The sequence below is a fragment of the Camelus bactrianus genome, chromosome 14 (assembly GCF_048773025.1).
Source record: "Camelus bactrianus isolate YW-2024 breed Bactrian camel chromosome 14, ASM4877302v1, whole genome shotgun sequence".
Lineage (NCBI taxonomy): Eukaryota > Metazoa > Chordata > Mammalia > Artiodactyla > Camelidae > Camelus > Camelus bactrianus.
The window spans coordinates 62,616,054-62,631,673 of NC_133552.1; the positions used below are offsets into that span (position 1 = coordinate 62,616,054).

Sequence of the window (15,620 nt, forward strand, 5' to 3'; positions counted from 1 at the left end):
CGCTGAGTCTGACTTCATGGCATGGTTTAATTAAAGTAACCTTTCTTATCTGGTGTGATAGGCACATATATATATATACACCACATGCCCAGCCAGGTGGGAGGCTAATCATTTAAAATATATTATTTAATTCTCAGAACAAACCTTAAAAATAATTATCTCTGCTTTATAGATGAGGACTAGAACTTACATCACTTAATCACCATTACTGGTTTTAATCATGATTCTACTCTGTTTCTCACAATCAGGTGCTTTAAGCAGATCATGCTTTCTGTGCCTTTCCAAATGCCTCTCTCTCCGGCCAGAGGACCTTCCTCTTGTATTGCTCAATCTACCTTCTCCTATAGGAGGAGTTGGGGGGTCCTGTTTCATGTTCCTGTAATACTTTTTACTTTCATCCATTTACGTGTTTCTCCCCATTAGATAAAGCTTCTAAAGGGAACAGTTTACATCTCCCTCACCGCTGAATTCCCATAGCCCAGAAAAGTGTCAGACGAACAGGGGTTCCATAAACGTCTGTTGAATGACTGAGCGAACGCTGAAGACTTACGGAAATGAAGAGTCAATAAAACACAGTAACTACTTTTTTTCCTTTTCCTCCTTATTTTCTACATTCGCTGGCTATTAATTACGGAAGCTTATTATGAAACTTGCTATGTGTTTAGCAGAAAGGAGGCAGGTGAGAGACAGCAGACACTGCTCTCCTGTTGGAGAAATACTCACTGCTCTTTGTCATATGGGATCCGACACTGTACTAGGAGGTGCAGGGCCACAAAGGGGTGACTGGGACGGCCCTCATCTCTCCATCTGTCTCATGCTGATGTGACTCTGGGGGGTTCCCTCATGGTCCCCAGACATGGGAGGTGCTGATCTCAGAAATGGCACCCCAGCCAAGATCAGGGAGGTCAGTAAAAGACAGTGAGAGTCCGCAGATCCAACCAGGGTGGGAACCTTGACTTTGATAAGATGATTCTGAGGACCGAGTGGGCGGCTTTGATTAACAGGGTTACTGGAAAGCCGAGTTCACGTCTCAGTTTACTGACAAGCACTCTACTTAAGACATCGAGGGCTTAATGTCAATAATAGAGAGGGAACAAAATGAGTAGAAAACCCCTGCCTGGTTCCCTTCTGCTTGGAAACTAGAACGCCTTCTCTCAAGACATGCAGGTTTATCCTTTAATGAGGAAGAAAAGGAGCCCCTGGACGATGCCCCGGGTGTGGGCGAGTGGGAGAGAAAGAGCGGGAATTAGCGCTTGGGAACCCGTTTCTATGGGGATGGAAAGGCCGGCCGTTCATCCCCAGGGAAAAGAGGGACAGCACTGTTTGCTGTCTTTCTCCTTTAGGATCTGGGCAAGCCACACGTCGGCTTTAAAGATGTAAGATTCTTGTTTGCTCACTGCTTACAGAGAAAGACAGGTATTAAAACTATGTGATAAAAGGTAATCAAACCGGGCTATTTTTAAATACATGGTCTCTGCCAAGTGAGGTTGCCATGGGAATTACTTACAGTTGTTCAAAGCAAGGGTAATTACTCGAGAAAATCTTGCCTAACATGTGCTTTCGTATTCCCTGCATTGCTTCACCAAACCCCCACCGCTGCCCCTCTTGGCTTTTTGGTTGTCAAGTTTCCCCCTCAACTTGTCATCTTCAGGTTCCTGGGGACTCAGTGTTCTCCTGGGCAAGAGAAAAGTGAGTCCTTCTAGTGCACTAGGAGCCAGAAGTGTCTCCTGACAAGTAATTGTTAAGGGAAAAGTTTTATTTTATTATTCCTTTGTTCATGTCATGGGAATCACCAAACACCGGCCTCTTATTTTCTTTTGATTTCTTACTACTCTTTGGGGAAGACATTTGCAAGGGGCTGGGGGAGTTTCTTCACACAGAGTGAAGGATTCTGCCATCCACTTGACACTGACTGGCATTTCCAAAGGCAACTGGGATGTAATGAGAATTTCCAAGTGCTGGCTGAAAATTACTTTATTGGGGGAGCTCACAGTGGTGAGGTCTCTGTTCAGGATTTTTGCTGTGGGTCTGTGTATTTTTGTTTTTAAGTAGCTTTAGGGTTTCATAAGAAAAATGAAAAAGGCTTAAAGGCTTGCTATGTTTAAAAATACAAACACCAGATTGCTATCTCTTTGATTTCTGCTGCCCTTAAATCATCACTACTGAAATTTATGAAGCGGGATTCTGGTTTTTTTTTGTTTTTTTTTTTTTGGTTGGTTGGTTGGTTGGTTTTGCTGTAAAATATTTTTATTATTTAGTTCCACACATTTTGTAATTTTACATTTGAATTTTTCTTGTCTCATGAGTTATTTGTATATTTCTCTTTTTTTAAATTGAAGTATATTCAGTTGTAATGTGTAAATTTCTGGCATACAGCATAATGTCCCAGTTCTGCATATACACACACATATTTGTTTTCATATGCTTTTTCATCATTGGTTACTATAAGATATTGAATACAGTTCCCTGTGCTATACAGAAGAAACTTGTTTATCTATTTTATATATAGTAGCTAATATTTGCAGATTCTCTGTTATGAGCCTCCCTGGCCCAAAGGCACTCCAGGACAACAGATCCCAAGCATTTATGAAGAACGCCAGGTGCTCGGGCTAGAAACAGTGGATCTTAAAGGGAATGGTTAGGTCTACGTTTCCAGCAGCCCAAGGAGAGTCAACGCTTTAAGAATGGCGAAAGATAGTGCACCCCAATGTTCACAGCAGCACTACTTACAACAGCCAAGACATGGAAACAACCTAAATGTCCATAAAAAATAATAAAGTAATGCCAGTTGCAGCAACACAGATGGACCTGGAGATTGTCAGTGTAAGTGAAGTAAGCTAGAAAGAGAAAGAAAAATACCATATGGTATCACTTTATATGTGGAATCTAAAAAATTAAAGACGAATGAACTTATTTACAAAACAGAAACAGACTCACAGAGAAAACAAACTTATGGTTACCGGGGTGGGTGAAGGGGGTGGGAAGGGATAACTTACGAGTTCGAGATTTGCAGATACTAATATATATAAAATAGATAAACAAGTTCATACTGTAGAGCACAGGGAACTACACTCAATATCTTGTAGTAACTTACAGTGAAAAAGAATATGAAAACGAATATATGTATGTTCATGTATGACTGTTGCATTATGCTGTGCAGCAGAAATTGACACAACATTGTAAACTGACTATACTTCAATAAAAATATAAATATACACACACAAAAAAGCTTTAAGAATGCGTGGCGGCCCCGTGAGTCTTTCTGCTGCTGCCACAACAGAGCAGCCACTGCAGGGATGAAGAGAACCTGTGTTCTCCATATGCCGCTTTCCGAATTGGAGCCCTTACCCCGATGCTGAAGGCTGTACCAAGATAACCAACACAGTTCAAAGTGTAGTTTATCTACGTATGGGCAACGAGGCGGATGTGGGGTGAGGGGCCACTTCAGCCATGCTGATAATTTTCCTTATATAAGACCATGTACTGTGTGCTTGAGTCAATTGGCCTTATAGATTGGGGACGGCCTCAAGTCTTCAAAAAATTCTAGTCTCTTTAGAGCTGGGTGACTTGGATACCCCAGGATCAGGGTCTTTGCTAGTTTATTACATTTTAGAGAATTACGAGAGCAGCTCCAGTGTAAGATTATAGGCTAAAGCTATAACTGTTCTCTTACTGTCAGTTAGTTAAAAATAACTGTTAAGTGAGAATATAAAAAGAAGCCACAAACATACAAGGACGTTAAAGAAATCAGAGACGGCGCCTGAAGTTCTCTGACCTGACCCAGCGCGGAGATCGCCCAGGGAGGGGGGATGGCAGACTCGCTTAGACCACCCCCACCTCCCCGCCCCACTCAACTGCCAAGAAGCATTTTATTTTTTTTTCTTGCCAATTTCAAAAGATTCTGCTCAGGATATGTGAGAGACGTCATGTCTCCTTTTAGAGAGAAAATACATTTTCAAGGACAAAGCTCTCCACTTTGCATTTCCAGCGGACTATCACTACGGGGGCCTTTAAAAAGCATGTTTGAATTTGCCGTGTTGGGCACTGGCGACATCAGCGCTCTTCCTGGAGACGGCTGGTCACAACCGCAGCCCCAACCAGGGGTCGTTGCATCCCCTCTGGCTTAAAGTCTGCTTTTGAAATAAATTTAGAAAATAAACAATCTGTGCTCTAGTATGTAAAATGCAATTTCAGACGGAAATGTCTCAAAGCAAGCCATTATCCTCCCACGCAGTTATCCACCAACACAGAAATGTTTGCTTCTCTACCCTGTACTTTGTATTGAGAGAAACATGACTGTAGGGAAGAGATGTGACAAATTTAATAACAATTTTTTAAAAAAGAGTAAAAGTCTTTAAGGAGAGGTAACGGTATTGTGTGTTTTTCATGACTTTTCACTCAAAATTTAAAAGAAAGGATGATCTCAGTTAAAATCAAATTAGTGGCCAGGTACATGAAGGAGCAAGTATTTCAAAGCATGGCAGAGAACGGAGAGGAAGGGAAAAGAGGGGAAAAAAGGAGCAGATGGAAAAGTAATAACTGAACAAATAATACATGAAAATTTCTCTGACATGTATCTTAGCTGGCAAACTGAAAAGACTCCCCAGTTTGGATGGTTTGGATGATAAAACACATACAGAGAATATCCTGGTAAAGTTTCTGGACTCCAAGGATATGTGGAAAGATCACAAGCTTCTCAAGAGAAATCAGAAAACCAACCAACCCCCAAAGAAAAGCCGAATTACTTTCACGTGGGAAAAAAATGACACTGGCATCAGGCTTGTCACCTACGATCTTGGAATCTCTAGGACAGAGGACTAGCGTCTGTGGGTGACTAAAGGAAAAGAAATAAATGAAAATCCTTCAGTGAGAAGAGACAGACTGCAAAGGAAATCATCGTCCTAATAATTGAGAACAAAATCACTCAACTACAGCAGAGAACCGAGGAACTGGGGGAGGGACAAAGGGCAGTTCAAGTTCATTCAGGGAGGGGAGGGGAGGAGAGAAGGAGGGGAGGAGTTAATAAAGGTGCCCTGCAAGTGTAATCTTTGGATAATGGGGAGAAACAGAGAATCCTGGAGCATGAAGAAGTTGGTAGAGAGATTTTATTTTCACGTGACAATAGAGAAGTATGTGTTTGATGATAAACTGTAGAAAAAGGGTGGAGACAATTTAAAGGACAGCTAGGCCTTCCAAAGAGAAATATCCACAAGTGAATTAAATGCTTTTGCAAACTCTGTTATTGATCTTTCATTTTCTAACTGTGGAATTTGGGGGGAAAAATTCCCTATCCACTTATTTTGGAGGTGGGGTAATTAGGTTTATTTATGTATTTCATGCAGGTACTGGGGATTGAACCCAGGACCTTATGCATGCTAAGCACACACTCTACCACTATACCCTCCCCACCCCATCTGCTTTTCAAATGATAGAGATACAGGTGAATCAGAACACGAAGCAGACACTGTGCCCAGAGACGATTCCCGCCACAGGCCACAGCAAAACTCAATGAATGGCAGTTATTTGGACTGATTTTAGAGACACTTGCTCGGGTTAGTCTCCCTGGTGCAGTAATCTGGAATAAGCTTGGTCTCCTGCACAGGCAACGTACAAGTCACCGCTGAACCTGGGCTGAACTTGAGAGCTCAGAGCCCTTCCCTCTGCACGTGAGGAGACGCAGGGCTGGGGACGCTCCTGATTCACTGAAAGTCAGCAGGCTGCCATGTGGCACTGCTGAAGACCTCGCAGAAATGCAAAATTTAAATTCACAAATTTACAAATGGGAGGTTTCCTGCTTTCTTGGACGAACACAGTGATTTCCTTCACGATTCCCCTGAGACGTTAGATTTCAGGCCCGCACAGAGTGACGTGGTTCTTGTCCCTAACACACATGCTTAAGGAAAACCCGGTTATCCGAGAACAGGTGATTCTTACTTTTTGATCAATGTATTTGTTGTCTTCAATCGCAGACCGTTTGGAGTGATCGCACGATGAGGAAGAGGCCGATGGGAGGCTCCGTAAGAGGCAGCACGTATCCTGTTGCTGGCGGTCAATGAACTGCTTCATGAAGCTTTCCCTTGGCAAATAAAGCACACATATCAGGCACCATTAATGCAATGGGGCAAGGGATAACACTTTGCAAAGATGCATCTGCCTCAGCTAAGACAGTGCAGAGACTAAAGTCCACAGCAAACAAGACATGCCACACCAAGAGTGGTGCTGAGATTTAACTCCAGATTTGATACGCAAAAAGTTTAACTTAGAGAAAAAGTCCTAAATCTTCAGTCAGCCCTGTTCTATAACAGTAATGTCCCTGAAATTACTTTTAAGCAACAATATTCAATAATTGATGGTAGTTTTTGAATCCTATTGCAGTAATAAGATACTTTTTTCTCCCTCTAAGACTCGGAGGAATTAGTTCATCTCTCTGAACTTTCATTCATCATTAGAATCCTTGAGAGATCATTTTACATTTTAAGACTCAAAATAACTCAAAAGAAACTTACTTCATCTGATCTCCAAAGCATAGGGAGAATTCAAATAACATCTTTTCAAATAACCACTAATCTTGAATTTAATTTGCGGCTCTTTTAAAATACTTCGTACTTTCAGGTTTTAAACTTTCTTTTTTAACCAGAAATGCAAATATGTTTCCATTTGAATTTTAAATATTATGGCACCCCATCCAGTCTGATACTTTTATAACCTCCCCACAGAATTGTTTTCAAAATGAGTTACATAAAAATGTCATATTTGACATTATTCTGGTTCTATTTGTAATTTTTGAGCTATAACTGGAAGAATTTCCTTTAATTATTAAAAAAAAAGTGTTCTAAAGTATCTTCAATGTAACTGCTTAACCTGAGGACAAAAGTTGGAGAAAATCATATTAGTAATTAGTATGGGTATGACATGCCATGGTTCATTTTTCAAAAATGGAAGACAAATTATGTGGTACCTACACGACATTTGAAACAAATGCTATTACCGTGGTACAGAAACCTGGCCAGTGGTGGTTTCTCTATTTACTTGAACATAAAAGGGCCCCAGAGGCAATTTTATCCTGACGTGCTGGAAGGTCACAGGTTGACGTCTACCGTCATCTTTGTCAGCTGGAGCACCTTCGCCAGTTACCTGGGACGTCAGATCCCTTAGGGGCCACCTCAGGGGGAAGCAGTGGGGAGCAGCCTTCTTGCCTAGGCTAACACAGTTGTCTGGTGACTCTGGCTTAAAGGGGTCAACGGTTTTTTAAAACAGAGAGGTAGACAGCATAGAAGTACAGATAATAAAAACAGAAAAAACCCACACCCATGTAAGTTTGAAAGAAGGGCTGCATCAGAGATTTAAGATGAATCTTTCACAGTGTACTTGGGAAATACAATTAAAGAAGTATTTTAATACCTGATTTTAGGAACTGTAAAATCTGAAGGAAGCTTTGAGATTTTCACCATTTGCGGTCTGTTTGGAAATTTTTCAAAGATTCGAAGTCGCAAAGGGAGCTTTTCTTTGGTGTCTGCATTTGCTTCACTTTGCTTTAACTAAAGAAAAAAACAGAAAAAAGAAGAGAAGTGGGGAAGCTATAGTACTGTTTAAGTCATAGGCTATTGGAGTTTTTCAAAGGAACAATGAATTATTACATGAAGAAACAGTAGAGGGCAGCAAAGCCCTACCAAGTGCTCCTCAGCCATCTGTCACTCTGTGCTCAAAGTTTGAGCACTGGGAAAAAAGAAAAGAAAACTAAACAAAAATCTAAGCAGAAAAAAAAAAGAAGAAGAAAAATTTGTTATTTTATTCCCAAACATAGTCCCCTTTTCATTCCAAACATTATTCTTTACTGTTGACTGACTTACGACTAACACATTTGAAGAGTAAAATTGGTTTTCATAGAAATGCGTGCTAGAATTAGAAATCAAAAGAATAATAATAAAAAAAAAATCCTAAGTGGTAATATTTGAAAGAGGGAAAATATCAAGGAAATTGGTCATTTAGTCTAGCAGATTAAAGAAAGAAAAGCTCAAAATGGAAACAACACATTTGGTACCTAAAGCAAGAGTTTCCTGTTTGGTTGTAAAGACGCTGCCATGCCATAAAAATGCCTGGGAAATGACAAGCAAGTGGTTTTCTTTATTTACTTATCGATATTTCTGTAAGCTTTTTTTTTTTTTTTAAATAGTTCTATGGATTAGGTTTCAGGGAGGCTGAGGCTTTAATATCACAAACCCATCCTGAGCTAAGAGGTCAAAGAGGATGTTCACTCAAGCAGTCAGTCTTTGTGGGGCTGGGGAAGCGCCCTTCCAAAGGCACCAGCTGCTTCTCCTTTGTGGGCTATGCTTTCACTTTACGATGACAATCTGTCTTGGGTTTGTGGAAGGAGAGGACAAGGAAGCTCTTATAATAAGAGATGTGCCAACTCTTTCCTCCAACCCCTATGGGGCTATCGAAACCGGACAGAGAGGGAGTGTGCACTGTGTTTTGGGAGAACTTCCCAAAGTCAATACAATATATGGCTCAGCTGTCCAACTGGTTGTGTGCCCACAGTGAGATTCTCTGTCCTGATTCCTACTGCAGGAAACCTGCCCTTTTTTTCCTCCTTCCACTGCAGAAGCTGTTCTTAAATTTGGTTTTATATAATATCAACCTTTACCTTAGCCACTCGCATAATTTATTACATAGTTTGGTGAATCGTCTTTGGCCTTCTGTCTTAGGTGGTAACCTGACCTAGAGAAGGGGCCACACTGCCCATGGCCTTCCTCTCTCCCTGAGCGCAACACTGGACACAGCGCATTCTCAGTGATTCGATGGTGATGACGATGATAAGGAATTGGCTCCTAGACAAAATTACCTGGGAATCAGCCTTCCAGAACAAGGAAGTGCTAGCATCTCCAGGAGATGCAGGCAATTAGAGAAAGAGCTTTCTATATAAACAAAGACTCACGAGGAAGAGACCTGTTTTTCAAAAGTTTACTGGCACAACTAATAGAAAAATATTCGTCATTGTAAGAATACATGGGGAAAAAAAAGAAAACAGTTAATATGTTAAATCAGGCCCAAGAGAAAGGCAATTATAAAAGGCCAAAGACAGGCTGAGAAGACAGGGCAGAAATATTTAATTCATGCATCTGCTGACTCACTTATTTATACACCAACGCGGTCACTTATAAATCAAATCCCACAGGCCAGGCTAGTGCTAAGTTCCGGGGATATAAACATAACTAAGACACAGTATTTGCACTCACGGAGCCCACGTTATAATAGATAGATAGTTAAAATATAACAGCTATTCCAGCTCAGACAGAAACAAAGTGGTGTGAACACAAGGTGCGGAGCAAAGGGAGAAATTAGAAAAACTGAAGGTGCTGCTTCTCCTTCCAGAGACTCCCCGGGCGGCAGCACGGCCGCGTGCGGTCACACCGGTTAGCACCGGGGCTGGAGGCCCGCCGGGACGGGTGTGTATACTTGCTGAGAATTAAATGTCTTCAAAGAGACGCAAGGGCTGAGGGTAAGTTAATCAGGACACGCCGTCAAAACAAAGACACGGAGCTCTTTCCGAAAAACCTCTCAGCTGGCCCATTCTCTGGGTCTTCACAGGTGCTTGCCTGGTCAAGGACATCACCTGGGCTCCTGCCCTCTCTCCCGTGGTCTCCCCATCTGGCTTGGCTCTTCGAACCTGTCCCCTGTCCCACCGTATCTGCAGTCACAGTCATCTTCCCACTTTCCAGCTTAACCCCTTCAGTGCTGGTCCACTGCTCTCAAAACAAAACGGTCCATCTTCAGGCTTTAATGCCCAGTGTGGCCTCGCCTGCCTCGCCCTGTCCAGCTCATCGCGCCCTGTGCTTACTCCATGTTCCAGGTCCTCAGAAACGTCCAGACTCTGCCTCGGAGCCTTCATCGCCCCGGCCCCTCTGCTGGGAGACCCCCCCTCATCCCCCGTCTCTCTCATTCTTTGTGAACTTCTACGTGTTTTCTGGTTTCAGCTCCACTAAGCAATTCCTCAGGGATGTTCTCCGATCCACAAGGTCTTCGTCTTACAAGCTCGCAGTATGTTGGGTTGAACCATATGAAGTTGCCATGTCCGTGTAGGTCAAGGCAGTCAAAATCGGCGATTTCTTATGGTTCAACAGAACACATACAGTATTAGGTTCCTAGGATTGTTGTAACAAATTACTGTAAGACTGGTAGTTTAAAACAAGAAAAAAAAAAAAAGATTCTGTTAGTGTTCTGGAGGCTACAGGTCCTAAATCGAGGTACCGGCAAGGCCATGCTCCCCCAACAGCTCTAGGAAAGCATCCTTCCTTGACCCCTCTGAGCTTCGGGCTGCACCTTGGCTTAGAGCTGCGTTACTCCATACCTGCCTCTGTCATCACACGGCCTTCCCCTGCGTGTTTCTGTGTCTGTCTATCTTAATTTTCCTCTCTTTCCTCTTATAAAGACACCTGTCATTGAAATTAAGGCTCACCCCAAACCAGCAGGATCTTTACTCATTACATCTGCAAAAATCCAATTTCCAAATAAGGTCCCCTTTGGAAGTACCTGGTGTACATCAGTTTTGGGAGGGCACTATTAAGACCACTCCACAGAGCACAACTTGAACTTCCAGTGCACAGCCACTAGAACACTGCATCTGTTCTTCCTGAGACTGTAAACTCTTGGGGGACAGGCAACACATGGGGACATTTTGTTACTCAGTATCCGGGGTCCACCACAATATCTGACCCAAAGTAAAATAAACCAGTATTTACTGGAAAAAGAATCACACTGATCAGATGGCAGAACTAAACTCTCCAGCAGATACCTGGGAAATAAAAGAAAGGATTTTAGGTATATTTGGAAGGATGGAGAGATAAGCAGAAAACATCCGTTTTCTGAGTGAACAGATTTGTTGGTGTGAAATACAGGTGGCCCTGGATTCCCAGAATAGAATAAAATCAGACTGTGTGACATTTAACCTGACCTCATGTCTCACTGACGAACTGATGCGTGCTTAGAATAAGTTTATACAAAATATTTTGTAACATTTAATCAAATATCCTAGAATACAATGTTTAACATATGTAGGTTACCAGTATTCAAAAACAATCCCCTTGCCTATATGTTTTTAAAATGGAACTTATCTCATTCTATTTTGTATTAGAGTCATTTATACTCCCCAAAGCTTGTAAGCACCTTACCGGCAAGATTCCATTTTTAATTTACTTTTATAGCACCTTCTAGAGAGTAGAAATATAATACCTGTTTGTGACTAAATGGATGTGAACTCAGCATGAGTTGATCATTGCACCGGAAAACTGCAAAGGGCAAGTGAGAAGCTCTTTTCAATGAGTCAGAAGGTTCTTCAGGATTCTGCAAACCTTCCTGAGTATCAAGCATTGCTGCCTCACTCCTGTGCTGTACAGAGCAGTTAAAACCGCAAAGGATGAGGGACTGCACCAAAGGTAGCTACGTCCCCTTTCACTGCTAGGGCGCTAAAGAGGAGGGCCTCTTTCTGAACACCAGTTACCAAGGGCTCTTTCTGTTGTTCACAGCTCAGCAGCACATCAAGTAAGGACGAGCATACACCGCCCCAGGGACCCGGCAAATCCCGTCCTGGGCGCACACCTACCAGACACGTGTGCGCACCCAGCACAGCTGCACCTCCCAAGCCCACGGCCCTGCTAACTGTAAGAGTCTCAAACTTAAACTCTTCGAGTGCCCATCAGCCTCTCAGTGGAAGAGCCAACTGCGGTGTACTGAAACATGTGAACCAACAAGCAACACCCAAGCCCAGGAACTCAGGTGAATTTCACAACACTGAAGGAAGCCAGGCAAAACAAAAGAGGACACCCTGATTGCGCGGACATTAAGTCGAAACACTGGCAGTACTAATCTATCTGCTTGGTCCCAGGAGAGCGTTTATCCTGGGGTAGAGGGGGAGCATGAGGGCTGGACAGGCGAATGGGGAGGGGCTTCTAAGGGGCCATCAATATTTCTTGACCTGGGTGCTGGGGGGTGGGGTTCAGTTTGGAAAAATTCAGCAAAATGCCTCTTTCTACATGTATATTACAGCTCAGTAAAAACTTTGTTCTTGTTTTTTAAAAAGGCTGATCGGGGGTGGGGGGTATAGTTAGTGGTAGAGCAAATGCTTAGCATGCACGAGGTCCTAGGTTCAATCCCCAGTACTGCCATTCAAATAAACACATTTGAAAAACAAAGGGCAGATATGCATTTAAGCAGTCATTTAATTCTTATTTCACTGGTATTAATCACCACAATTTTGACCATTTCTTCTTCCCCAGTGCACGATCATTAATTAAGATGCAAAAAGGGAAAAGGAGAAGAAAGTGTGAGATGGGATTAGGGAGTGTGTGTGGAGGGGGTGGGAGGTGGAGGAGGATGAGGCGGCCAGGAGAAAGGGAAGTATTTCATGATATTTGAAGCCACTATAAAGTTTCTTTACTATGTGATAAAATGGCATTCTAGCTTTTATTTCAATTCTTTCCTCTTCTTGCATGTAAGCATAGTTTTTCCAAGATTAAATTTACTTTGATGCAGTGAGTGAATAATATGGATTATACTGGATATCCTGGATAATAATTTAACATCATTATACTATACCACAAAAGCAGACCTTCTAACATAACAGTAATAGTAATTGTAAATTTCCCCTTAAAATTATTTCAAAGATTATGCCCCTTGAATGGAAGAAACATCGTGCAGAGCATCCCAAGATTTTATTCTCTGTATTGAAAAAACCTAATGTAAAGAACAGTCCAAAAGGAAGGAGGTTATAATGGCTTCAACTGAGCATGAAGTCTGGCTGCGACAGACAGATCAGATGATAGCTTTGGAAAAGACTCACGTGGTTAAAGAAAAAAATTCTGCAAAAAGGAAATTAGAATCAAAGGGAAAATTTTCCAACCTTGAGCTTTAAAAAATATAAATCATCTCAGCTCAGTGCTATTCTGTGCTTCAGCAGCTGCCTTGCTGAGATATCATTACACATTGGGCGGCCAAAAGCCTTTCCCTTTACTTGGCTTCTCAAGAGAGTTGGAGTAATTGCTCTGTATGACACAAACCCCGTTCTGCCTCATCGCTTAAATCTTCCATATTTCAGCCTGTGCTTTCTTCTGCTAAAATATTCAAACGTGAGTCAGTTTCAGTTCCTTTGTAAATGCTGCAACAAATAACCGAATAGAAGGATTACCTTAAATAAATTTTTTTTTGGTAATTTTTGGTGTGATTCTCTCAAAGAAAACCATTTGAAAAAAGCATTCAGACTTGGGAGTCTCATTTCAAAATCTTGTTCATGCTGTCTTGAAAAATGCGCATAGATCTGTGGGTTAATGTAATGGAAGAGTATTTTTTTTGACTGTTCAATATATTAAAAAGGACCATATTCTGTTCATTCTGGAGAAAGGAGTGCCTCTGTGTTACCAGAGTAAATTAAGGCTGAATTCTCTTTGCTTCTTTACATGATGGCTTTTGCTGGTTTTTCTGGATCTACACATGACTCAGTAATTCAGAATGGAGACTCTTTCTAAAGCATAAATTATTGTTTTTCAAGGAAGTTTCTCTTGCTGTTTTGCACCTGTGATTTCATAACTGAAACTGGAGCTAACGTAGCTGGAGTAATGATCAAACACATTGGTTTTTATTAATATCTCTGTGTTACTACAAAATCTTGATATACACATATGTACAAAGAATGCCCCTGACAAGCCTGTTGTATCCAATAGGGTTTCTTAAAGGGGAGAGCGTTTCCCTTCTATGCTGGGCGAAGGTCCACCCACTACATGATTGCATCTAAGACAGCAATACTGTGCACTTTAAACATGTTTCCTTTAAAAAGGGTTTAAGTCACTGGTTTTCCCCTCTTCTACAAAAATCTTCAATAAATCCAGTACTTTCGAGTTCAAATGGGGGTTTTCTGGATGTACATAAAAGCTACATTTGTATGTAACAGCTGGCACCCCAACATGTTCAAAGTAATTCCGTAACTTCAGCTGATCAATGGCATGTGGTGTTTCCTCTCCCAGCTCTCGCAGCAGATTCAGAGCTGTCAGTCACTGCCCCTTACAGCCGGCCCCTGAAGAAAGCGGGGAGGAAGGTACGTTCTTGGAGCACCTGGGAATTTAGCGGCTATTCTGTGCTTCCTGGTTTGGGAGGCCAGCAGAGCCTTCAGAAGGGCTGATGCATTCACAACATCATACGACATCTCTAAGCTGTACCCGAAACGTGCGCTTTCATGCTCTTGTTACAACGCTGAACTTAAGATTTTATAGACTTTAAATGTCCTTCAGAGGGTTCTTAGTACAGCTACAAGGCTAGACTGGCAGAAAATGTTAACAAGCTGGTAAGAGAAAAAAAAAAACGTAGAATACCAAATTATGTTGAACGGATACGTTTTCCTTATATTACTGTCCCTTAAAATCCTATTAATGGACTTAATGGTTTCCTTGAGATAAAAGTAATGAATACAGCTAGCTCGTCTTTGTTTTTCCTTCTAGGTCCCAAACACCTCTATTTTATATTATATCCCCCTTGTACCAGTCAACTGAGACAGAGTTGTTTCCATGAGGGAATTATACTGACTCATAGAAATACATTCATTATGATAAAAAATGCATTTTTTTTGCACCACTTCAGATGAAATTATATTAGTGTTCTGTGTAAACTAGATGCTTGGTTCTTGTTTTGAGATGAATATTCAGTAAGTAATAGGAGGGGGAAAAAGCCTATACCAAAGGGAATTCAGAATATATATGCATAATCTATGTATATAGAGAGAGAGCACTCACATAATTGTACTCCGTGCTTTGCTTTTGAAAACATAGGAGATAGCACAGTCTATCAGTAAAAAAAGTAAGAAGATGTGGATTTAATTTTTTTGTTCAGCTTTCTAATCCCTTAACTGCTTTGGATTTCCATGTTCTCAAATGAAAAATGAGGATCTTCAATCTTTTATATAAATGTGAGATACATAAATGAGATAGCATATTGCTTATAATTTGAAGTACTCAAGGGAACCACGCTATAAAAACCAGAGCTCTCACTGAGGCCCGGGAACTGTGAGCTCTACGGGAAAATGGGCTCATCTCAGCGAGGGGGCGGCACGTGTGTGCTGTGGACCCCTCTCCCCCATCTTGTCTGGGACCACCCTACCCTTTCCTGCTCTCTCCAGTTCCTCCTCCTTCGCCGTGTTGATTGATTTATTTTCTCATGACTCTTAATTTAAAAAATGACAATGGAAATAAAGATTTCTCCTGATCTGTGTCCTTCCCTGATTTCGCTCCCTTTCCAAACTTGCTTCCTGAAAGAGCTGCCCATGCTGATGACCTGTGCTGCTTCTAGAGGAGTGCGGTGTAGACACTGGCTTCCCAGCCATTTAAACCCTCTGGGCTCTCAGGTCTTCCCCGCCACCTGAATGGGTCTGCTCCTGCTGGAGTCACCAACATTTCCAGGCTGCTGAGTCCAATGGTCATTTGGTCATCTGGGTTTTTCTGCCTTAAACCCTTCTAACTGGGTTTCCATCTTAGTCTTGCACCTTTAAATCTATCTTTCTGAACACCTAAGTAAGAAACATCACCATAGTCCTGGTCTTTAAAGTAATTCAAGGACGGCCAGTTGCATATAGAAGAAATTCC

At 41.8% G+C, this 15,620-nt stretch overlaps 1 protein-coding gene across 5 annotated transcripts in view; it reads right to left on the minus strand.

Annotated features, from left to right (window-relative positions):
* The window catches only part of NALCN (sodium leak channel, non-selective), a 265,363-nt gene that overhangs the window by 70,423 nt on the left and 179,320 nt on the right, over positions 1-15,620 (minus strand). For all 5 annotated transcript variants that reach the window (XR_012511758.1, XM_074378486.1, XM_074378485.1 and 2 more), the window contains 2 exons: positions 7,402-7,538; positions 5,935-6,076 (listed from right to left, as the gene is read on the minus strand). Coding sequence is in view for 4 of the 5 variants with exons in the window: in XM_074378486.1 (XP_074234587.1) it covers positions 5,935-6,076; positions 7,402-7,538 (279 nt within the window). In the remaining variant the exon portion in view is untranslated. The remainder of the gene's footprint in view (positions 1-5,934; positions 6,077-7,401; positions 7,539-15,620) is intronic.